General features: G+C 39.7%; 1 protein-coding gene across 1 annotated transcript; it reads right to left on the bottom strand.

The window, feature by feature from the left end:
• Positions 1-107: 107 nt before the first annotated feature.
• On the bottom strand, positions 108-16,235 carry CBP (sarcoplasmic calcium-binding protein). Its single transcript, XM_083128592.1, has 6 exons — positions 16,168-16,235; positions 15,600-15,704; positions 12,167-12,334; positions 9,164-9,307; positions 2,255-2,335; positions 108-1,233 (listed from the first exon to the last, which is right to left on the bottom strand). The coding sequence occupies exons 2-6, from the start codon at positions 15,702-15,704 to the stop codon at positions 1,087-1,089; spliced, it is 645 nt and encodes a 214-aa protein (XP_082984718.1). The 5' UTR covers positions 16,168-16,235; the 3' UTR covers positions 108-1,086.
• Positions 16,236-23,871: the final 7,636 nt, after the last annotated feature.

The raw sequence follows: 23,871 nt of genomic DNA, 5'->3' as shown, positions 1-23,871 counted from the left end.
TTATATTGGAACATACTGCGACTCAGGTAATGTTCAGAGATATATGTTTTGAGTGCTGCAGGAACCTGGAGGCATCCAATTAGTAATAAGTAATTTATAATTTGATTCTAGCTATAATTGTGGGGGGGTGCAAATTCCCACTAAAAAGTAGTATAAGTTATGGTACTAAAGACCAGAAGGTTTAACCTGGCATGGCTCCCATCAAAACTTTCTCTCTCATCAGGCCTTGTTGCCTCTGATTTCAGTGCAACATGGCGACAGTCCGTGCTGCGAGCAATTATTGAAAAACGTAAGCAGATATATCTCCACCACCAGAACATTTGAGACTATAACAATGTGTCAATCAAGGGTTCAGGTTCCCCACGTGAAGGAAACGGTGACCCCTGGTGCTGCCTCCAAGGCTTCTAGCAATGGATGAAAAGAGTCACGGGATGCCTGGGAAAGTCGGCTAGCAAAATGAAATCTAGGGCTTGGTGCCAACTGTGCCAGGTTAAACCTTCTAGCCTTTATGGAGAGACACCAGTTTGGCAAAATTGGCAAGGTTCAACCAATCCATCTTAAAACATACATGTATCAACATCCACTCATGTTCATTTCATGGCAGAAAATAAAACTGCCAACGATAACTGTGCACCTGTATAGCATGGCTGCATAGATACAGGATGAAAATGCTGTTTTTCTGGAGCTACTGGAACAATGTGTTCAAAGCAAAATTCAAAGTGTGTTTTAAATCCACTTTCTGCCCAGATAAGTTCATCAGGACTGTACCTGCAATTTAAAGCATGTTCCAAAACACTGTGCAATGTGCCTCCACCAGGGATCGAACCCAGGAATTCCCAGAGTGAAAGTTGTTTGTCTATGTCGTGTACATGTTGTGAACTTTTGTCGACCAGTGAGAAAAACCAAGAAGAGTTCAATAAATGCACTCATTGTCAAAAAAAATATTAAAATATTCAAAAAGCACTAACTAAGATTCTAGCTGTCATGTCTTAATATTAAAATAAAAATGGAGTCTTTATATATATTTGAACACAAATTGTGGCCTCAGTCTTTTGTGTAGAGCTTATAGTGTCGAGGAGTTGGCTGCTACTTAACAAGTGGTCCCCAGAAGAGCTTGCTTGGTTTGCGTTCGTCTTCTGATAAAAAGAACTCTCGGCCTTGGTGTACAAACTCTTTCATGCTCAAGCAGCCATCTTTATCAGTGTCAATGGCATCAAAGGACTTCACAGCTACCTGTATATAAGAAATGATAATATAAGAAGTGGTATAAATGCTTTGAAAGCTCAACAACAATGAAAAATCTTTAGCGCACGTGGACGGCCCCTCATAAATGGAAAGTTGGAATATCAAAAGCAAACGTCGAGAAGGTTCTAATGGTTACACACCAATATTTTCTGGTCATTGAATTTCAGGTTCAAAATTGTTATACGTGGTGTTTCTGTGGCTTTGAATCAAACTGGCAGGGTGGATGGAGACTGACCCAACGTCCCTGGAGTCGTTCTGACGATATCACCGGCAGCAAGGATCACTGCCAGGAGGGGATGCAAGGGGTGTTCCTAGGCTCAGCACCCAATCATGAGCCGTTACTTCCAGGCAGTCCACCCTGAACGCCCGTATTACGTCTACAAGTTGCATCTTTCAGTTGTCATAGGCATCCCAACTAGTCTTGGCTTGTAACTTTTTAATGGCATGTTTCCAGACCGGGGTCCCTAATCTCATATTGGAACTTGGGTTAGTCCCCATCTACCCTGCCAGTTTGATTCAAGGTCATGGAAACACCCTGTATAAAGGGACATTTCTGTGTTATTCCGGTGAATAGAATTTCAAATTTGATTTCGAAATTTTACGTTTGTCACACAAATTAAGTGGTTTCTCCTTAATAAGTATGTTCATAATCATCACCTATCTAAAATTCTTGAATTATAAATTTTTAAAGGACTCTTAATTTTTTTAATTGCACATTTTACCACAGAATTATTAAATTTTCTGAGAACTTCACTTTTTTTTTTACTTCACATAACTGACAGGATAATTCACATTTTCCTGAAAATGTGTGGTAGTAAAATGCACTCTCCGTCTTTGAAATTTCCTATCATTAATATTGCATTTGATAATTTTATATTTCATGTTTCCATCAAAAAGGCTTTGAGCCACAGCTGCAGACAACGGTAGTCCCCTGGCATCGTGATGCATGCTGTGCTAACCACTCTGCCGTGGAGGCCAGCATAAAATACTCATTACTGTTAATGCATACCTCTTCAGTCAGTCCCAAGCATTTGAAGAATAACTTGAATTCTTCCACTGAGATCTCTCCACTTTTGTCCTTGTCCACTGCCTGCAAAAGTAAATATGTATTTTTAGTCACAATTTGCAATGCAATGAAGAATCATTTACATGTTACTATTACAGAAACTACAGTTTTTTAAAAAAAGTAAATTTGGCCATGAGAACACAAATAGTTGTTCTTTCTTCATGCCCATTTTTCAGACTTCTTCCTTTCCCCTTGCCAACCAAATTCGTACATGGTTGATGTGTGAGTTAAAATTGGAACATAGCATACGAGTATGGATTTAGTCATCGACCGGCTAATAGTCTTCTGGAGTTATTTCCTAGATCCCCAAAATGCCAGACTTCCACAGAGTCTGAAGATTATGGAAACTGCAGTTTTAATTAATTTTGCACCAATAGTGTACGAAAATTGAATTTTGTAAGTAAATGTGATGGCTATTTTAATATACTGATTATGTTATTATGCGATATGCAGATGATGTAGACTTATTAGGGGATGATATAAATACAATTAAGAATAATGCTAAAATATTTTTCAAAACTGCTAAAGAGATAAGTTAAGATAAGTTAAGAAAGAGAAAACTAAATATATGCTTACAGGCCGAAACCAAGTGTTAAGTAATAATCAAAATCTAATTATTGATAACAACTCGTTTGAGCCAGTTTCCAAATTCAAATACTTAGGAGTAATATTAACAAATGAAAATTATATTAAAGAGGAAATAAAAAAGTAGGCTTACTTCTCTCTTCATAAACTTTTGTCTTCTCATTTAATATCTAAGAAACTAAAAGTTAAAATATACAAAACAGTAATTTTGCCTGTAGTATTATATGGATGTGAAACTTGGTCCCTTACATTGAAAGAGGAACATAAATTGAGAGTATTTGAAAATAAGATCCTTAGGAAAATATTTGGACCTAAAAGGGATGAGGAGAAGGAGGAGTGGAGAAGGCTACATAATTTAGAACTACATAATTTGTATTCATGTCCAGATATTAGTAGAATGATTAAATCGAGAAGATTTAGGTGGGCAGGCCATGTGGCACGAATGGGAGAGGAAAGAGGAGTTTACAGGATTCTTGTTGGGAAACCTGATGGTAAGAGACCTGTAGGAAGGCCGAGACGAAGATGGAGGGACAACGTTGAGATGGACCTAAAGGAAATCTGTAGGGATGGAAAAGAGTATATAGATCTTGCTCAGGATAGGGACAGATGGAAGGCCTGTGTTGCTGCAGCCATGAACCTTCGGGTTTAAGAAGGCTAGGGAGTTAGTTAGTTAGTTATTATGCGAACTTATGAATATTTTAAAGTAAAACTGATATACTATTTATATGTTAACATTTATGAGAATTTGTTAAATTATTCAAGTTTCAGTATCAGTTTGAAGAAATATGGGTGATTCTACAATTAGGGAACAATTTAGTCCCAGCTCTGTAACAATAGTTTCTAAGCTTGTAGAGAAATTCTAGAACCCTTTATCTTCCCAATTATAATGAAAAATTGTTCAAAAATAAAGAGATGCAAAAGTCCCTTAAATGGCCTATTAAAGTTTAAGTGCATTTCTTTCCCAAAGGTTACTTTTTGTTCATGAAGTACAACATTTTTTTTTCGTACAAAGGACGTATGATAATTCATAAAAACCATGAAAGTAAAAAGCAATCAACAATAGAATGGGGATGCTCATAAACTTTTATCTCTATATCATCATCATGACCAAATTTTAATTTGATTTTTGTAAGGTAGGGATATTATTTTTCTTCAGAGTAATAGCAACACTATTTCAAACTACAGTAAGACCATGTGCTTCAGAGGAATCTCGTTTCACTCATGGGATTACAAATAATTTTCTTCTGATAACAAGGTCAGCATTTTAAATTGTTATCATTAGCATGACTAAGTATAATTCAGCAGACTAATAACAAAATTATAATTTACTTCTTGAATCTTTCCTGGCAGCAAATGATAAAGAGGTTTCCTCGGGATGGTGAATCACCTCTCTCTTATAATTTACTGTTGAATAACATGGCAGATTAAATTTTCAATACTTAAATAAGAAAGTTATAATGAAAGTTCAGTTCTACTGCCTTTATAGGATGAAAACAGTAGCATTCCCAGGATTTTGGCAAGGGAGGGGTTACGTACACTTTTTTTTGGTAGTCCGTCCTCAATTTGCCATCTTTCGTACCTTTGACGTTCTTTTTTTTAGGATTACTGGGCCAAAGGGAGGATTATGACCCCCACCAAACCCCCCTCCCTTGGGAATGCCACTGGCCGTGGGGTTGTATACACAGGATAGAGAAAATGCCATTTCTCGACTGCTCCTTACATCGAAATGAGACCCCGTGAGCATAACGTTATGAAGAAATATTTTCTTTGCAGCCAGATGTATGGAAGAACTGTGCTGTTGATTGAAATTCACAGATATGTATCTACTTGTTGACTACACCTTCCTTTTTATTTCTCCCACAATCGTTCTGTGTCAGTCTTTATTTTTGTTGTGCGATGGAAATCATTGGATTTCGGTAATTGGTTGGTTCTGTGTTCAAGAACTGGTATGCGTAGGGATTTATCCAGAATTTTCCATTTTTGGGGTATAAGTCCAAATTTAGGAGGGTGTAAGGTTAAATTTCGAGCCAAAATGATCAGAAATTGGACCTTTGTGAAAATTTTTAGGGAATATTAAGGTGGGAGGGGGAAGGTTGAGTGTGTGTGGATAAGTCACTTTGTACACGCATAAACGATAAACCATATTTTGAAACCACATGTTCTCAGCAGCGGCGTGCCCAGGATTTTCGAAAGGGAGGAGTTACATATACTTTTTCTTCTTAGTCAGCTCTCATTTTGTCATATTTTCCTACCTTTGACGTTTTTTTTTTTGGAATACGCCACTGCATGAAAATATCAAGAAAAAATATTTCATAACTTTTCGATCTTCTGAAACACATTGTTTTCTAAGTCAAAAGTGTTTCCTAATTGTAGAATCATCCATATTCAGTGAGTCTCACAGTCAACTTGGCCATCAGCATGCTGGGCAGTGGGAGCGCATCTGCCGACATTTAGACACACAGCTGTACGCTGATTTACCGCTGGACGTGTCAGTTCTTCATTATCAAGATAGCTGGTGTTCACTTTCTGTGAAGTGTCAAGGTCTTAACAAATGTTTTATATTGTTTTGTTTTAGTTTACACATCACTGGTGCTTTTTCTACAGAGTAATAATGCCACGCTATATGTACAATTCAAAACAACGAATTTTTATATATGACTCTTAACGTCATTATGAATTCTTGTAGGGAAGTTAAAAGGCGTTTTGCAGCAGAATTACCAGGTATTGCTGTTCCACACAGAGAGTGTGTTGGCATACGTATGAACAAATTTAGGGAAACAGAGTCTGTTCTTGATAAGAAGCCAAGGGTAAAACAGCATGTACTTACTGAGGAGAAATTAGACAATGTTGGAGCACAATTGGAACATACTCCTCAAAAATCCCTTCAGCCAGCACCTTGAAAAAAAAAACAGACATTTCCAAGTCATCTGCGTGGCGAGCTACTATTCTTTAAAATCTGAAGCCATACATTAGAAAAATTGAAAGAAAATATGATCAGGGGACAAATGGAAGCAATTTTGGAAGAGGAACTGATGCGTGTTACTGAAAATTTCCCAAAAGGATGCCTTAAATGTGTGGGTGCAGGAGGACAACATTTCCAGCACCTCTTGTAACAAGTGAAGTGCTCATTTTAATTGTAACTGTTCATGTAATTGTATGATCTTATTTCATTCCTCAGCTAGCGGTTCCAGTTACATGGATGTATCTAGTTTGCCGGCATACACACTCTCCCTGCCCGGCGAACTAGAAGCTGTTCCATGGCCAAGACGACCATGAGACTCACTGTGGAAGGGATATGTGAGAACCAGAAGATGGCATATATAAATAGAAAAAAATCGAATAACACTGACCAAAATGCTCCTCTTTTCTTTAATATACATATGCATGCACTCTTGTATATACATGCATGCATGATACGAGGCGTATTCGTAAAGTAAGTACCGTTTGCAAATATTGCCGCTGTAGCGATGCAGTCGCGACCGTGTGAGTTCTCGCTGACATCCTTCATCCATTAGCTAGCCACAGGCACGCATGGGAGCAGATCATGCTTTTTCTTCGTAGTTTTCTGAAGGTTTGAAATGTTCAAGAAAATCAATCGGCCCGCCAACTGTGAAATCTGGTCTGTGATTTGTTTTCTCAATGCAAGAATGGTTTAATTCTTGCCTACAGGACAGACCAACAACAAAGATGCCTGCTTAATCCGGCTGCGTCGTGCAATTCAAAACAAAAGACGCGGAATGCTTAGCGAAGGCATTGTGTTGCTTCACGACAATGCTCGTCTGCATACGGCTCAACAAACTCAAAATGTCATCACGTCATTCGGCTGGGAACAATTTGTTCATCCGCCAACAGCCCTGACTTGGCACCAAGTGACTACCATCTCTTTCTTCATCTGAAGAAGAAGTTTCTTCCTGGTCAGCGTTTCGACGAGGATGACGACGTCGAAGCAGCAGTGCATGGATGGATTTCGTCACAGGCGGGAACATTCTATGATAATGGGATACAAAAACTAGTGCCACGCTACGACAAATGCTTGAAGAATGGTGAAAACTACATAGAAAAGTAGTTTAGGGTCTGTAGAATGCAATGCAAATAAAAAAAGGTACGAAACTATTTTACTTTATTTTTTACATCCTTTTGGTACTTACTTTCCGAATACGCCTCGTATAACTGAGCAGAAAGTACAATGTGATCCACTGAAGTGTAGACCGCCACGTCGGTGTTTGCTCTATCATCAAGCGTGGACATTTGTTTTCATCATAGTGTGTCGATGAAGCAAGCATACAACAGTTTCCAAAGTGATTTGCTAACCAGATTTATAAAAGGTGTTCAAACTAGTTGCCTTCGGTGCACTCACATTTTTGATACATCTTTATTAAGACACATTCTATTGGGTTGGTGCGAATGAAATGTCTGCTTTGACGTCTGGTGAGAAACTCACCTCAACAACACAACACATGGATTAACTGAGGTCACGGGTCTAACGTCATAAACTCTGTATACGTCTAACAAACAGCCTGGAGCACCCACCCAGACAGTCAGGAGGCAGTGTGTTGCTGAACAGGGTCGTCTGAAAGTGCTCCATGGAGAACACACAATTGCGAGTGATTTTTCTTTACGAATTCAAACTGGGACATTCTGCTCAGCAAGCCGCCAAAAACATTAACAGTGCATTTGGGCCAGGAATGGCAAATGAACGCACCATCGCCTCTGGTTTGTCAAATTTCGTTCCGGTGACACAGCATTGCAAAACAAGCCCCATGGTCATCGACCAACATCATGTTCGGATGAGCTCCTCCGGAACGCCATGGAAGCGGACCCTTGGAAAAGTGTTTGTGCCATTGCAGACGAGTTAGGCATACACCATACCACTGTCGTTCCGTGGCTCCATGCGATCGGTAAAGTGAAAAAATTGGACTCATGGGTACCTCATGATTTGACACCGGCCAACAAGACTCGCCATCTGGAGGTGTGCAGTTCTCTGAGTGTAAGGAATAACCGGGATTGTTTCCTGCATCGGATTGTCACTTCAGATGAAAAATGGATCTGCTATGACTATCATAAACGATCAGGACAATGGTTGGATCGTGATCAACGTCCAGGACGGTTTCCGAAACCACCTATCCACCCACGGAAGGTGTTGTTGCTGGTATGGTGGTCTATGGTGGGTGTGATCCATCATGTCTTTCTCAGGCGAGGTGAAACCATCAATGCAGATCATTACAGTGCTGAACTCCCATGAAATGCACCGCAAACTGCTCCGCAAACATCCAGAATGGTCCACAGACATGGCATCCTCATGTTGCACGACAATCCTCGCCCACATGTCGCGCAAAGGACGGTGCAGGCTCTCCATGAGTTGCAATATGAAACCCTTCCTCATCCAGCATATTCTCCCGACCTCTCTCCCACTGACTACCATCTCTTCCGGCATCTCGATCACTTCCTGATAGGGAAGACCTTCGCTAATGATCAGGCGGTGCAACATGCCGTTGAGGAGTTCTTTGCGTTGCAGACTCCAGACTTTTTCCTCCTTGGAATCCAATTGTTGGCTGAGCGATGGCAAAAGTGTGTGGCTGCAGACGGCGACTATTTTGATTAACCAGGCATTATAGTTTTGATTTTTTTGGCCTTTGGCAATGACGCACCTGGGCCGGACATTTCATTTGCACCAACCCAATAACATATGCTGGCGAGGGAAGGGGGTGGGAGGTTGGAAACCAGTTTTTACGGAGGTCCTGAAGGTAAACAGGAGACTGTGAAGTGATGGGGTGCTCGTTGCATTTTTTTTTTCTAGGGTATTCAACTGCAAAGTGTGTTATGGCTCAGCAAATGTTTTCTAGAACACAGCATGTATTTATTTATGATTCATACGTGTTAACTTAATCGGCATGTGAAGTTCAAAGGTGATTTGAAACAAGATTCCCGAGTGTAAAAGTTCCATACGGTTTTTATCTCTGGGGTAGATTAAAAAATGCTGTATACAAGTCAAATCCACACAGACTGGAAACATACCATCCGCAAATAAATTACCAACATTAATCAACAGGGAGGTATCAAAATTGTGTGGAAAATGAGGACGTCCAGTTTCATTAGCTCATAAATTGGTAAGTAAATAAATCACTCCTTAAACTAGTTTTAGAAACTTGTGCACTTGATGCACGGACAGTCTACAGTGCCAACATATGGCCGCAACCACTCTCTTGCCGATAGCACAAACACCAACATGGTGGTCTACACTTCAGTGGATCGCTCTGTAATAAATACCTTGAAAAAGTACGGCAGGGCTAGATGAACCTTCTTCCTCAAAGATTTGTCATTGAGCACATGAGTCATGCTGGTGAGGTACTGCTCCGTTGAGACAAAGTCAAAGAACGGGTGCATACTTCCCCACTGCTCTTCCCACACATGCTGAAATGAGGTGCTACATTTAAAGTCTTAAACAGAGATAAGGAAAAACAATATATTAATTGTTACATCATGTGTATTGTGTGTATGAATAAATGTGTAATATCTAGATATTTTGTTAAAACATGTCTTAGATATGAAACTTGAAATTTATATGAAGGCGGTTCATTCTTCTGAATAACGTACACTGATTGTTATGTTACAATGATGCTGTAACCACCTGGTTCATGCAATGCATATGCAGGTACAAACACATCAAAGTTTTTCCGTTATACAGGATTTTTACTAAATTTATAGCAGTAAATTTTACCATTTCAGACATTTTGAATATACAGTGTTTTTCAAAGTCAAGTCATCCATGGAGCAGTGAGAGCACGTCTGACGACATTCAGACCCGCAGCTTTACGTTGACCTTGGCAGTGGATGCATCAGTGCTTCAGTATCCAGATAGCTGGTGTCCAGTTTGCAAGTGTTTGTGAAGTGATAAAGTGTTAACAAGTGTTTTAGATTGTTTTGTTTTAGTTTACGCATTACTGGTGCTTTTCTGCAGTCTATTAATGCCACATTATATATAAAATTTGAAAAATAATTTTTATGTACAACTCGTAAGTCATTACGAATTATTGTTGGGAAGTTAGAAGGCATTGTAAAGCAGAATTTCCAGATGTTCCTGTTCCACACAAAGACAGTGTTCAAAAACTTGTGAACAAATTTAGGGAAACAGGGTCTGTTCTTGATAAGATGCGAAGGTGAAACGGCGTGTGCTTACTGAGGAGAAACTAGATGACGTTGGAGCATGTTTGGATTGTAATATACTCCTCGTAAATCCTTCCGGTGCCTTGCACAAAAAACAGACCTTTCCATGTTGTCTGCATGGCTGGCTACCAAGCTTTTAAACCTGAAGCCATACAACAATTACAAGCAAATATCAGCAGAGAAATTGAAGCAATTTCAGACGAGGAACTGATATGTATTAGTGAAAATTTCCTAAATATATACCGTAAATGTGTGGATACAGGAGGACAACATTTCCAACACCTCTTGTAACAAGATACGTGCTCATTTTAATTGTAACTGACAAACTTATGAGTAGTGACCGGATTGTAAGGGGAATTCCTTTATTTTTCAATATGGATCATGGAATAAATAACAACAGTGTTGATAATTATTTTCCACCAACAAGATTACATGGTTTTGACTTCCCTTTTTTGTTTCTTTTCTTTTTCAGCCTACATTCCCGGCGGACCCTGTGGCCGAGTGGTTAGCACATCCCGTTCGGCGTGGTTGTTTGTGAATGTTCATTCATCAATTTCATCACTCATCCCCATCTTCGCAAATTAGCCAAGAGGCACAAAACACAAAGTAAAATAAACTAAATCAATCAATCAGCCTACATTCCCTTTTTTCCCCTTTTAAAAAAAAATCTTCCTTGGTCCGTTTATTGACAAATTATCAAAAATTTTGTACGACCTTATTTTCCTGAAACAAATCATTCAACAATTGTCTATGGAGCATCTTAGAGGAAAGAGAGAACAAACGCTTTCTACATTACCTTCCCTCCATGAGTGTTGGGAACACATTGCAGCGATAAGGGCCTCCCCGATGGCGCAGTGGTAGCATCATCGCCTTGTAATCAAGGGGTCTCAGGTTCGATACCTGGTGGAGGCACATGGCCCAGTGGTTCGGATCCCACTTTAAACCGTAGATGTAGTCCCGATTAGCGTTACGGTGCATAAATTGGACTTAAATCACCAACTCACACATTGCAGTGCTTTTTGCAACAATGCGACCTGGGCTTAAGCAGTAACTAACACATTGTAAATGGCATGCCTGTTGAGTTGAAACTGTACCTATCTGCAAGATTTAGAGTATTTTTTCTGAAATAATTTTAAGTTTAATGTATGACAGTGATGACAGTATTGAGTGTCAGTGAAATGGCGAAGCCAGGTAAAAGCAAGCTATGGAATGCAGTAAGTTGTTCCAAGGAAGATTTCATCGAAATGGATGGTAAGATTACTCGCTGCATTTTACCTTCAAGAAAAGGAAATGAAAAAGGGCTATAGTTTATTTTTGCACTACACTATAAAAATATTTGAAAGCACAATATCATTCACATTCTTCCACTGAGATATCTCCACTTTTGTCCTTGTCCACTGCCTGCAAAAGAAAATCCGGTCTCTGCTTATTTCATTGTTCCAGTTTGCCTGCAGATGACTTGACCATGAAAAACACTGCATAAAAATTATTCCAACTCCTACATTAGCTTTTGTTTTTAACACCATATGCTCAGGGCTGGATTGAGATGAAATTGGGCCTGATGCTTGAAATCTTCGGTGAACTATAAACACAACAACGTTATAGTTACGTCACAGCGCAAAGAATAATAGTAACTGTATAATAAGTAACGCTGTGTCTAGGCGTCCGAAATTGGGGCTCCAAATTTCATTCTAAGATTTATTTTCAGGTGAATATAGCAAAAGAAAACTGTTCAGCTTTCGGAAAATTCTTGTTCGTTTTCATCTGGGCCTATGTCAGGAATGGGCCTAATGCTGCAGCATCAATAGCACCCACCTTAATTCGGCCCTGCATATGCTTAATTTGTACTTGTACTCCCTCTGTCCCATAATTATAGTCCGGTATGCCAAAATGGTAGTACAGGAATGACAGACAAATGGGCAGATGGAAAGCACAATTTGTACTGATCCTTGAGTAATAAAGTTGTATGACTCATTCCTGTGTTTCATGTTCTTCTGTATACACCAGTGTCACAGTTTGAATATCGGGCAATTATTATGAGACAACAAACAAAGGTGTACCGGACAATAATTATGGGACAGAGGGAGTAATTACTTTGTTGCGTACCTTTAATGTGGAGATAAATTCCTGTTGTTGTGTCGAAGATAAGTGTCCAAGATCTACAAAGCGGTCAGCCATGAGCTTAAAATCATCCCACGAGACTACTCCATCTTTGTTCACATCAAGCAATGCGTGAACAGTTCTCATCTTTTGCCGCCAAAATGGACTGATTCCCTAAAATAATTCAAGTACTTATTTAGTACATTATAGTAGTAAGTTATATTTTTATACCCTCAGTGATTTTATCCACACACACACCCATAAAATTTTACTCAAAGGCCCAATTTAGTTACACTTTCTCTAAATATATCCTTACACCCAACATGATCTTAGGCACCCGAAATGAAAAATTCTGGATAAGTCCTTGGTTTATTAATTGTAACCAAATCTGAAAGTACTGCAAGTTTCGTTGAACCTCAGAGAACCCATTGTATTTTGCAAGTCTAGCCACCGTGGAGTTTTCCATGCCCTTTTAATCAAAGGCGTATGGAAGAAAATATGTAAATAAATAAATAAATGTCAGTCTATATCTTAACAAAAGAGAAGTAGTGCTTGAAGTGGGAAACCCAAGGGAAAGGGGTGGGGCGACTGAGCTGTTTGATTCTTCCGACTCTCATTTTGGTACATGGTACCAATTTAGTATCAGATGTCCTTGTATCACTTTTTGGAATTTATTGGCTGTCGGCTCTCAGAAGAAAGAAGGATGGTAGTTTATACGCAACACTTCAGTGTAACTGACGTCACAAAAGTTATTTTGTATTTTCTGTTGTTTTTTTCTCTATTCCTCTCATTTTATACAATATTATTCATACTGACAAGCAGAAGAAGTGATTGGGTGCCAAAACTGAGGAGTGGAAGAACAGTTTACTTTCTCTTTATACACACAGGGCTCGTTCCGAAAGTCGCACGACTTGAACGCGTTAAACGAGTCATGGTAACTGGCTGTCCCATAAGTGCTTCCGTGCGTTTCGTGTGTTTCATTATGCTGTCCCAAAAGTCGCATCCCCTGCATTTCGTGCAAGAACGAGATTAACCAAACGCACTTGCCAGGAGGCTGGTTTGTTCGGTGAGAATCGTCTGCTGCTTTCAGACATGGCGCGTTCTGATGGATTCAAACTGCACTGGTTTGGAAAATATATCATAATTTTAACAGATAGCGATATGAAGCGACATGCACAAGATGAGTATGCCTTAACCGTTCTTAGAATGTGATAAAAATGAGTAAGAGTGTCCACAGTAGAGTTTATTTTTGCTGTAAAGACAATCCTTCCACTGGACGCCACGAGGAAACTTTCTCTAAACAATTCGCTGCGCCTGCGCTTTCGCCTAGTGTCCCATAAGTCTGTAAATATCTGGTTTCACCAGATTCACGAGCCCAGTTATTTTCGTTGAATGCGTTCGTTTCGTTAAAACTTTCGGAACGTACCCAGACTTAGGATTATGACGTCATACTGTGGGGCGAAAGTAGCAAACAGTAGAGGGGAAACGGTCCCCCACAATCGCCGCCACTGCTTAGAAGGGTTTGTTGTAAGAACAGAATGCCCCTTGAGGCAGAGATGCGCACTAAAGGCAATTTGCTATTGCTTACTGAAGATTATTATTGATTTTAGACGTCTCTGGAGCAGTGGTGTCCGCAAAGGATTTTCGAAAGGGAGGGGTTACATAGCCTACGCATTTTTTTTTTTGGTAGTTGCCCCTCATTTTGTCATCTTTTTCTAGCTTTGACTTTTTTTTTTAGAAATGCTGGGGCAAAGGGGGTGTTATATACCCCCCACCAACCCGCCCTTTGGCACGCCACTGGTCATAACCCCCCCCCCCCTTTGGCCCAGTATTCCTTTACAAAAAAAGTTAAGGCAGGAAAAGAGGTAAAATGAGCCTGGGCACGCCACTGCCCACTTCTCTGGAGTGCGGTCGCCATGGTCAAAGGAGGGAAATAGTGAATTTTACAGGAAGACAACAAACCGGTGTGTGCGCCTGAGGGCAGACGAAGAAGTAAAGGGGAGAGGCACCTCTGCACGTGCCGCAGCCAGGCATGGATGACCTTGAACTACTTAACGTAAGAGGTCGCCCCGGGCCTAGACTGCACTTCTATCAGTTTCTCACCGTTACGTGGCGCTATCGATGCACGTTATAACACACGTCGGTATTACAGACGCTGTTCGTTAACTTAAGTGAAAGGAATTTGAAACCACGAATGCACGTTACGCACAGAGACTAATCGTGAACATAGACGCGCGCACCGGGGAATAATACTCTCACTTCGAACTTATTGCCGTTATTAAACAATATTATTCTCTTTTAAAAAATTAAATATTTTCAAGCCGACGAAATTTTCAAGAAACTAGGACGAGTTGATTTTCTACGTATTAAACTATCTCCAGGCCCGTAGCTAGAATTGATCTCGGGGGAGGGGGGCTTTGTAAACCAGGTCGACTTTTCAAAAGTTTAGCATTATTAAATCAAGTAACTTGGGGGGGGAGGTGGCATTATGTTATTATAAAACATAAAATTTAGAAATATGCAAATACTACAGTTTCTTCTAAAACATCTATTGCAGTGTTAATTGACTGCTACTGACACCATCCCTTAATACACATACTATTTTTGATGATAAAAGTAGAAATGCAAGATTCACTTCAATCAGTGCCTATCGTGTCCCGGCCAAAGCAATAAAACTCCCCTTCGTTCCCAAAACTATGGATCTGTTGGCATTTGACGCAGCTGTGGAAGAAATGTGGATGATGACGTTAAAAGTCCCAGATATTTGTCAAACGAGAGGCTGCAACAGGGGCAGGGAAGGTACAGATTAAGAAGCTCCCCTAGGAAATAACTTTCTAAAGTCTAGAGAATCTTCTAAACACTTGCCGGTACTTAGATTTCTGCTCACAAACACGATGAACAAATCGAATAGCTGCTGTTCATGTTCTGTGAATTTATCCGTCGCGAACTTGTGAACAAAATAATATTTGCTGTCTACATTTTCACTCTTCACCTCAAAGAAATTATAATACAAAATAGTTTATCTAATGTCAAGGGGGTTGGGGGCAGTGCCAGGGCGGGCTGAGCCCCCCTGGCCCCTCCCTGGCTACTGGCCTGTATCTCACTTTGTTCTCCAGCAAATTACTTGTTATTAAGACGTGCATTTTGTTCGTTAGCCTACTTGTGTTACACTTATGTGGTCGCAGACTAAATTGGTCACACATTGGGAATGAATAGGAATCTCTTGATTGGTCATGGAGGCACGAGTGGCAAAGTGATATTTGACCAGCTTTGGTGTTGTGGTTAGCCTCTGACATAGCGAAAGGTAAGGGACCTGGTTTCAACGTCAGGCACGAGATTTTCTTCATTCTTCTCCCAGCAGTAGATTAACTATACAGACTAAAACGTGGCTATTTATGTGAGCAGTACATTAAGGTTCAGAACAAACAATCACACTTACAAGTTCGTTGGTGGGTCTTTCGTCGTCAGAATCGGAGTCACTTGATGACTCGTATTTAAGGCCCTCATCCGGCCGTGGTCTGGCTTCTTTTGTGAACAGCATCATCTGAAAATCATGGTCGAAGAACCATTAGATCGTCACAACATCCGAAAACTAAGTTAAAGTGAATTTTGGCGAGAAGAGCCTCTATCTGGGGAGAAGTTGGGTGTAGTCTGTAAAACCCACTTTGATGTTCAGACACTGAATGTGTATACTTTGCGTATTTTGCGAAAGGTTATGCATATTCCCAAAATAAATATATTTGTACTGTACTTTTCCAATAGCCAAATTCATTCTGAGAAGTTACTTAGCAAAGTTGAGTAGGAGTGGCTTAAAACGCGTTTTCTGCTTGACATGCCATTTAAGGGAGCTTTCAGGCCGAAGCCACACGTGTCACTTGAAAACGAACCTTCAAAAATGAATGCAACCTTTCGTACCAAAGTGACACGGTCTTGCCTCTGTTCTGAAAGCTTCCTTTAATTCCTCCCCCCAAGTACCTGTCCAGTGTACCAATTAGAATACCGCGTACCTGCTGTGTCCAAGGTGAAATCCTGATCCAAAACGGTTGCTGCAGCTTCTCTCCATATCTCCACTGACAATTCTGAAAGGAGACAACAAAGTTTAAAATTAATAAAAAATGGATGCATTGCATATAAGCTCGATTCTGGACTGGGCATGATTCTTCTCTTCTAACCGTGAGTGTTCCTTCAGCAATTTATATGTATTTGTTACACACTCCTATCTATTTACATTACATATGATAGAAATAATACACCAATATAGGCATGCAAGTAAAATAAAATCTGGAGTCGGACAACTTCAAATTTTTCGGCATTTTCGATATTTTCATAAAATTTCCCTTTTCACCGATTTCACTTCACCACGGGAAATTTCCCTTCGTGTAGCAACACTGCTAGACATGGGTCTTGACCAGTGGCGGCGATAAGGGAGGCGAGGGGGGTCTGTTGGCCCACTCTATTCTAAACCTTACCTGCTAAGAGAAATATACTGTCTTTGCCCCCCCCCCCCCAGTTTTGGCATCTTGCCGCCCCTGTTTTGGAACCCAATCGCCGCCACTGGTCTTGACGTGTGGTTTCATGCAAACTTGTTCGAAGCTGTTGATAGTGAGGAAAGCGCATGAAGGGATTCTTATCATTCTGTGCACACAAAACATTCGTCCAACCAACGTTTCATCCATTAATCACGTGAATGATGAATCTGGTTCCAAATTCCACCAAGCGAACGTGGAAAGGGGGCTCATTCACCCACACACATTTATGCGTGTTTTTTTAAAAATTATGCTTCATGAGCATTTTAAAAATATATTGCCTACCCTTGATATTCTTATTCCATAAACTTAAGATCACTATTGGAACACGGTATTATCATTACCAACAAAATGATTCATATATTTTAAGGGATGATCTTCGAATTCTAATGAAACTGGAGATGTCCGTATTTGTTTGGCGTAGCCAAAGTTGAACGCTCGCCCCTCTGGTGCGACGGGCTCGGGTTCGACTCCCGGTTTCAGTCCACAAAATTTTGGCGTTGGTCCAGCGTCGTGAGGACAATTGGTGAGCTACTTGCAAAGAAGATAGCGGGCTCCGGTCTGGAAAGCCAAAAAACAGCGGCGATGAATTTCGATGCGCTGACCACGCTTCACAAGTGAAAAAAAACCGCTCTTGCAGCTGTCTCCTTGCCAGCAAGTTAAACCATAGGAGCACCCCCCACCCCTCAGCTAACCCCAAGGCTCGACCAAACATCCCCCAAGCACACATTTTCCACTTCAGTCGCTCATTTTACACACACACATACATACATACAGGATGGTACTTGAAAGAGGGTGAGAGGAAATTTCCCCTTCTGTTGCTAACGTTGGCACTTGGGGGGGGGGATATAAGGTTAGATGTGGACCCAAACCAAGGTAGCTTATATTCAGTGTTCAGACAACCTAATAATTTCGGTTACCTTTTTGTGGTCCACCCTGTATAATTATACCGATGCTTCAACAGTAGTTTCTGGAATTTCCCCCACTGGACATTTTTCATATATATCTACTCTTGGGGTGGATAGTGCTTAAATTCTGCATCAAAGGCGTAACTTGGCAAGGGCAAGGGGAGGCACTTGCCCCAACCCCTTAAAATACAGGCTTATTCATATTTTCAAGTTAATGGTGTTTTTGTTAACCTCCTCGGACCTGAGATGCAAAGTAATGAGTAATTTTTATGACTTAAAATTTAACAGTTATTCGGCAAAATAGTCTTGGATGCTATTTTTATGGGATAGAAAACTTGTTGATTCTGCCTCCCCCCCCCCCTTTCCACAGATGTTAAAAACCAAGTTTGATTCTGCTCCCCCACAGTGTTGTCACAATCTGAGGGCATAATTTCCCTTTCTAAGGTGCAAAATTTCCCTTTTTGCACTGTTTTTCCCTTCACTAAAAACCTTTAAAAATAATAGTAATAAATAGTACACAATCTACTATTTTTGAGTTAAGTGTCTTAAAATTTCCATGGAATTTTGGTATTTTTCATCCCATTTCGTTCAAAATTTGGTTCGAATTTCCCTTCAAGTGGCAACACTGCTCCACCAAAGTTAGGTCCCAAGTTACGCCCATGTTCTGTATGCTTCCAGGAATTGACACATTCTTGCATTTACGTTCGCAGGATTTTTTCCAAGGAGGGCCAAGGAAGGTTTTTTTTTTCCAGGGGGCGAACAAGACACATTTTCACCCCAAAATAGTGTTATTCCCTTAAAAACATTGCTTACATTTGAATTTATCGTGTTCATGCAATAATTAGCACATATTATTGTGGCTAAAATAAAATTATATGTGTGCAATGCATAATTTTTTGATGAACTTCCATTTTCCGGGGGGTGGGACACGGCCCTCCTTGACCCCCTTCCGAACGCCCATGCATACTTGCTATCAATTGTCCATAAATCCCCATGAGCGCGTCATGCCACCACTATGTGAGAAAATAGATGATGTTCATTTAATTAACAAAAGAACCTTAAATATTAACGTATTATGACCAGGCCCGTAGCCAGGAATTCTTATTAGGGGGGGCAAAGTCAATCCTAGAGGGGGCAAATTTTTAATATACTGTGTTGCATTGGCAGATATAGCAGGGTACAGACGGGCACTTGTCCCCCTCCTCCAAAAGTGATATTTAACAGGAAAGGGATGATATCTTGGAACTCCAATGAACAAAAAAAAGTTCGAGCAACATCAAATAACAATATTTCGATAATGACTTTTCGGAATACCAAAGAATACACAACTAAAGTTTAACATAAATAGCGACTGTATCTACTTTATAATTACAGGTCCAAAAGGTTAATAGACGATTAATATGTACCAACAGTTTTGGGCTTCTCTGCAGAACTGATTAAGGAAGTCCATTATAAATCGTCCTTCATAATGTTTCCCTCTAGTTTCCAGTATGTAAGATTTTTACGCACAAAGGAATCTAATGAGAATCCAACAACACCATTGTGTTGTGCTATGCAAGAAAATTCAAATTAATTAAATAATAATGGTTACATATTATCTACACTTTGATGAATTGTGTAGGTATTTAAAGTTTCTTTAATATATATATACGTACATGTGTTGCTATGAAGTTTGAACTGCTTAATCTTTAGTCACTTCGCTGTGCGAACAGTGATGCAAGCGGCAATACTTCTTTCATTCGGCACCAGAGTTCAGCATATACAAGGGATATATATATATATATATATATATATATATATATATATATTATTTAAATACATTACATGATCAATTCATACGCCAAATTGTCTCTCAAATATGCGCGCTCCTTTTCCTCAAAATAATTGTTCGTGCATTTAAGCAGCAACAATCTGAAGTATATATTTGGCCTTACTTCTCTCTCTGGTAATTTAGAATGCATTACAGAGAAGAATCATATTGAAATCGAAGCGAGCAGGAAAATCTTTAGATCAAAATATTTGCAAACTGAAAACAATATTGATTTAATAGGACGCAAATAATTTCACGAGGTGCCATGGCATCCTCTTTAACATGTTTTTTTCAATTAGATCGTTTTGGCTCCCAGAGCTTTGGACTATAAGAATAGCAGAATTCGCACTTGCGAGCGAAGCGAGCAAGAAAATTTTACGGAATGTACTTTTATTTGTATAAAATTTGAAAGCGAGGGGGCAATTGCCCCTCTGTGCCCCCTGCAACTGCCCTTTGGGCGTCTGGATGAAAAATTCAAGAAAAACTTGAAAACTAATTCCATCTTGAGTATCCATTTGTACTGCTATCTTAGATTCTGCTAGTCATGTTTTCTTACTTCAATGTTTGCCCCCCTAGATTGGAGTTCCGACCAAAATTGGGAGGGGGGGGATAATCCCCTTTCCCCCTGCTGTGGTTGCAGCACTGTTTGTGAGTGTCTCTTCATCAATTTCACGTCATCACTCATTGTCACGATTAGCTCGAAGTGGCAGAAAGGCAACGCTAAGTAACAAAAATCAAATATCCACTCCCTCTCTCTACCACATGAATCACTATTACCAATAGGTAGACTTCGGAAACTAAAGATTAAGCAGTTCAAACTTCATAGCAACACATCCAAGAAAAACATCCAAACACATTAGGCACCTTTCATACAAGACTTCTCAAAATGTCACAACTGTTCTAGATACTACAAATTACGAAATCATTTCCGGAAATCTGAATCAGGAAGAGATTTTCTCCCCCTAATCCTAGTACGACATTATTTGGAATCCCACACACCTTAATAAATCACAAAATCAATAAGTCTTTTTGTTATGTTGCTAGAGTAATAGAGGATATAATTGTAAAGATTAGTGAGAATTCCAGGTAGGAATATGTTCTGTATTTTTCACAGGGGGGGCAAAGCAGGCTCTCAGGGGGGGCAGTTGCCCCCCCTGAGAGCCTGCTTTGCCCCCCCTGTGAAAAATACAGAACATATTCCTACCTGGAATTCTCACTAATCTTTACAATTATATCCTCTATTACTCTAGCAACATAACAAAAAGACTTATTGATTTTGTGATTTATTAAGGTGTGTGGGATTCCAAATAATGTCGTACTAGGATTAGGGGGAGAAAATCTCTTCCTGATTCAGATTTCCGGAAATGATTTCGTAATTTGTAGTATCTAGAACAGTTATGACATTTTGAGAAGTCTTTTATTAAAGGTGCCTAATGTGTTTGGATGTTTTACTTGGATGTGTTGCTATGAAGTTTGAACTACTTAATTTCTTGTTTCCTAAGTCTACCATTGGTAATAGTGATTCATGCAGTAGAGAGAGGGAATGGATATTTAATTTTTGTTACTTAGCTTTGCTTTTCTGCCACTTCTAGCTAATCGCGACAATGAGTGATGACGTGAAATTGATGAAGAGGCACTCACAAACAGTGCCGCAACCACAGGGGGGCAGGGGGCATTGTCCTCCCAACCTTGAACGGAAGTCCATTCTAGGGGGGGCAAACATTTAAGTAAAAAAACAAGACTACCAGAATCTAAGAATAGTAGGACAAATGGATACTCAAGATGGAATTAGTTTTTTCTTCCAGACGGCCAAGGGAACTTGCAGGGGGGGACACAGAGGGTCAATTGACCCCATTGATTTCAAATTTTCGTAAACTTTTCTTCCTCGCTTCGCTCGCAATGTCTGCTATTGTTATAGTCCAAGTTCAGAGCCATAGCTATGGGGCCAAAACGGTCTAAATGAAATATAAAATGTGTTAAAGAAAATGCCATGGCGCCCCATGAAATTATTTGCACCCTATTAAGTCAATATGTTTTCAGTTTGAAAAATTTGGATCTAAAATTTTCTTGCTCGCATCGATCCCAACATGATTGTTTTCTGTAATGCATTCTAAATTACCCGAGAGAGAGAAGTAAGACCAAATATGTAGCTACTTCAGACTGTTGCTGCTAAAAAGTTTTGTTTCAAATGCACGAATAATTATTTTGAGGAAAAGGAGACAAAATTTGTATTCGTTTTACTGTTGATTTGTTACGAGGTGGATGAATTGATTATGTAATGTATTTAATGTATTCTCATAAATAATATATACATTAAAGAAACTTTGAATGCATACAATTTAGCGTTAACATGTTGCATACTTATGTATTTTCTTATTTTACGTCGTTCCATGTTGCATAAATAAAATATATGTTTTATACATGTCATACAGAGCATTCCCTGACATTCGCTACGAGACTCAGCGGCAAGTGGCCCGGCATCAGCGCTTCTCTCTCCCGGTAAACGGGTCCGCGACAGTCGCACGCTACAGTCTGTTTTTTTCGCTCCCCTCCCTGCCTTCGCTCTCTTTCCCTTTCTGTTGACATTTCAGACTGAAGTTGTGTTGTGTCGTGTCCGTGTGTTGAAAATTGTGGCTTAATATGGAACCACAAAAGTTTACATTCCAACAAAGGATTTATCTTGTCGAGTGTTACTTCAGAAAGAGGAATTGTGGAGAAGTGCGACGACGTTTTGCAACGAAATTTCCTGGTGTTCCCGTTCCACATAGGACCACTATATTAAACCTCGGAAGAAAAATGGGAAATCTAAAACATAAAGTATACAAAGACAATCCGCACCATCCGTGAGTTAAAATAGAGCATTGTACGAGAAATCGGGAGAATTACAGTAGACGAACTTGCACGTGTAAATGCCAATTTCCTTCGGAGATACCAGGAATGTGTTGCAGCAGAGGGACATCATTTTCAACTCCTTCTGTAGTCAAGGTTAGTACACAATATGAAAACTGTAATTTTAATAGCCGACTCTACCGACTGTCGCGGACCCCGTTCACCGGGAAAGACAAGCACTGATGACGGGCCGCTTGCCGCCGAGCCTCGTAGCGAATGTCAGGGAATGCTCTGTATATACACAAATAGAATTATGTTCATCATGCATTTTGTGTCTTTCAAAAATATAGTTGTGTGCTTGTTTTCCAGTATTAGCTAATGTGAAATTGAACGTGTTGGAAAAATATTTCCAAATCATTTGTTCCATCACAAATGCTTTAGCACCGACTTCTAACCCCTTCTTGCGTGATTTTTAATAACGTCTTTGATGGTACTATTATTACTACCACTACCACCATTATATTACAATTATTATTATTTGCATGTTTGTCCTGGTACTGGCCCCCCTCCAGACAAAAATTCGTGGTTGCGCCCACTGGCGTACGCAGGTTTTTTTTTCTGGATTGGCTGGAATTGTAAAGATGGATGCTTTCAGTGACGCAAACTTATAGGGATCAGTGGGAACATAGCGCACCTAATAATTTTTCGTGTTATTATTATTATATTTGTTATTGTTATATATTATCGTATTAAAATGAATAAATAATATTTTTAATATAGCGAGTATGGTGCGTATTAATATCATAATACATGGAAGGGAGAATTTGAGATTTTTTAAACTTATAAGAACCCAATGTTTTTCAAAATTTGGCATCCCTGTCTGCTTTCTAGTGGGCGGCATACACAATAAGATATATCGTATATTTACAACATTCCACTCTCAAAAATGTCACCTGGGGATAATTTTATAGGGCTTGAATTTTCCACTCTGGTTTATCCAGAATGGTGCTTTTACTTGAAAATGTCGATTTTTCAAAATTTATGAGGGGGCGGTAGCGTACGCCAGTGGTTGCGCCTCTGCTCAGGCACGTATCCAGAGGGGGGGCTTAGGGGGCTCGAGCCCCCCCCGAAAGTTTTAGTTTTTCACTAGATAAAAAGAGGTTTTTGATTTCTTGTGGTGTGAAATAAAATAATGTGACAATAATTAAAGGAGAGAAATAATTATCGAGGCAAGACGGAGAATGTTCCGTAACCCTGTTATTGATAATAGCACGTATCCAAGATGGGGCACAGGGGGCTAGACCCTTAACCCAGGAAATTTTTCAGTTTACGTTAGATAAAATTAGGTTTTTGGCTTCTTAAATAATGTGAAAATAATGTAAGGAAAGAAATAATTATCGAGGCAAGACGGAGCATGTTTTATACCCCTGTTATAGTTAATGGCTCGAGCCCCCCCCTCCCTCCCTCAGGAAATTTTTCAATTTACACGAGATAAAATTAGATTTTTGGCGTCTTGAATAATGTGAAAATAATAAATTTATAAATCTGAGAGAAATAATTATCGAGACAAAACGGAGAGTGTTCTATAACCCTATTATTGTCAATAGTACGTATCCAAGGTGGTAATCAGGAGGCTCG

The sequence above is a fragment of the Lepisma saccharinum genome, chromosome 9, assembly GCF_977018435.1.
Source record: "Lepisma saccharinum chromosome 9, izLepSacc3.1, whole genome shotgun sequence".
Taxonomy (NCBI): domain Eukaryota; kingdom Metazoa; phylum Arthropoda; class Insecta; order Zygentoma; family Lepismatidae; genus Lepisma; species Lepisma saccharinum.
The sequence above is the reverse complement of the archived record's forward strand: the minus strand, read 5'-3'. Positions and strand labels throughout refer to the sequence as shown.

Coding starts and splice junctions, on each gene's coding strand:
- CBP (XM_083128592.1), bottom strand. CDS start 15,704: ATGATGCTGTTCACAAAAGAAGCCAGACCACGGCCGGATGAGGGCCTT. Junction 2,336..9,163: donor CCCTGCCGTACTTTTTCAAG/GTATTTATTACA, acceptor TTACTTTTGCAG/GCAGTGGACAAGGACAAAAG. Junction 1,234..2,254: donor GCTTGGGACTGACTGAAGAG/GTATGCATTAAC, acceptor TCTTATATACAG/GTAGCTGTGAAGTCCTTTGA.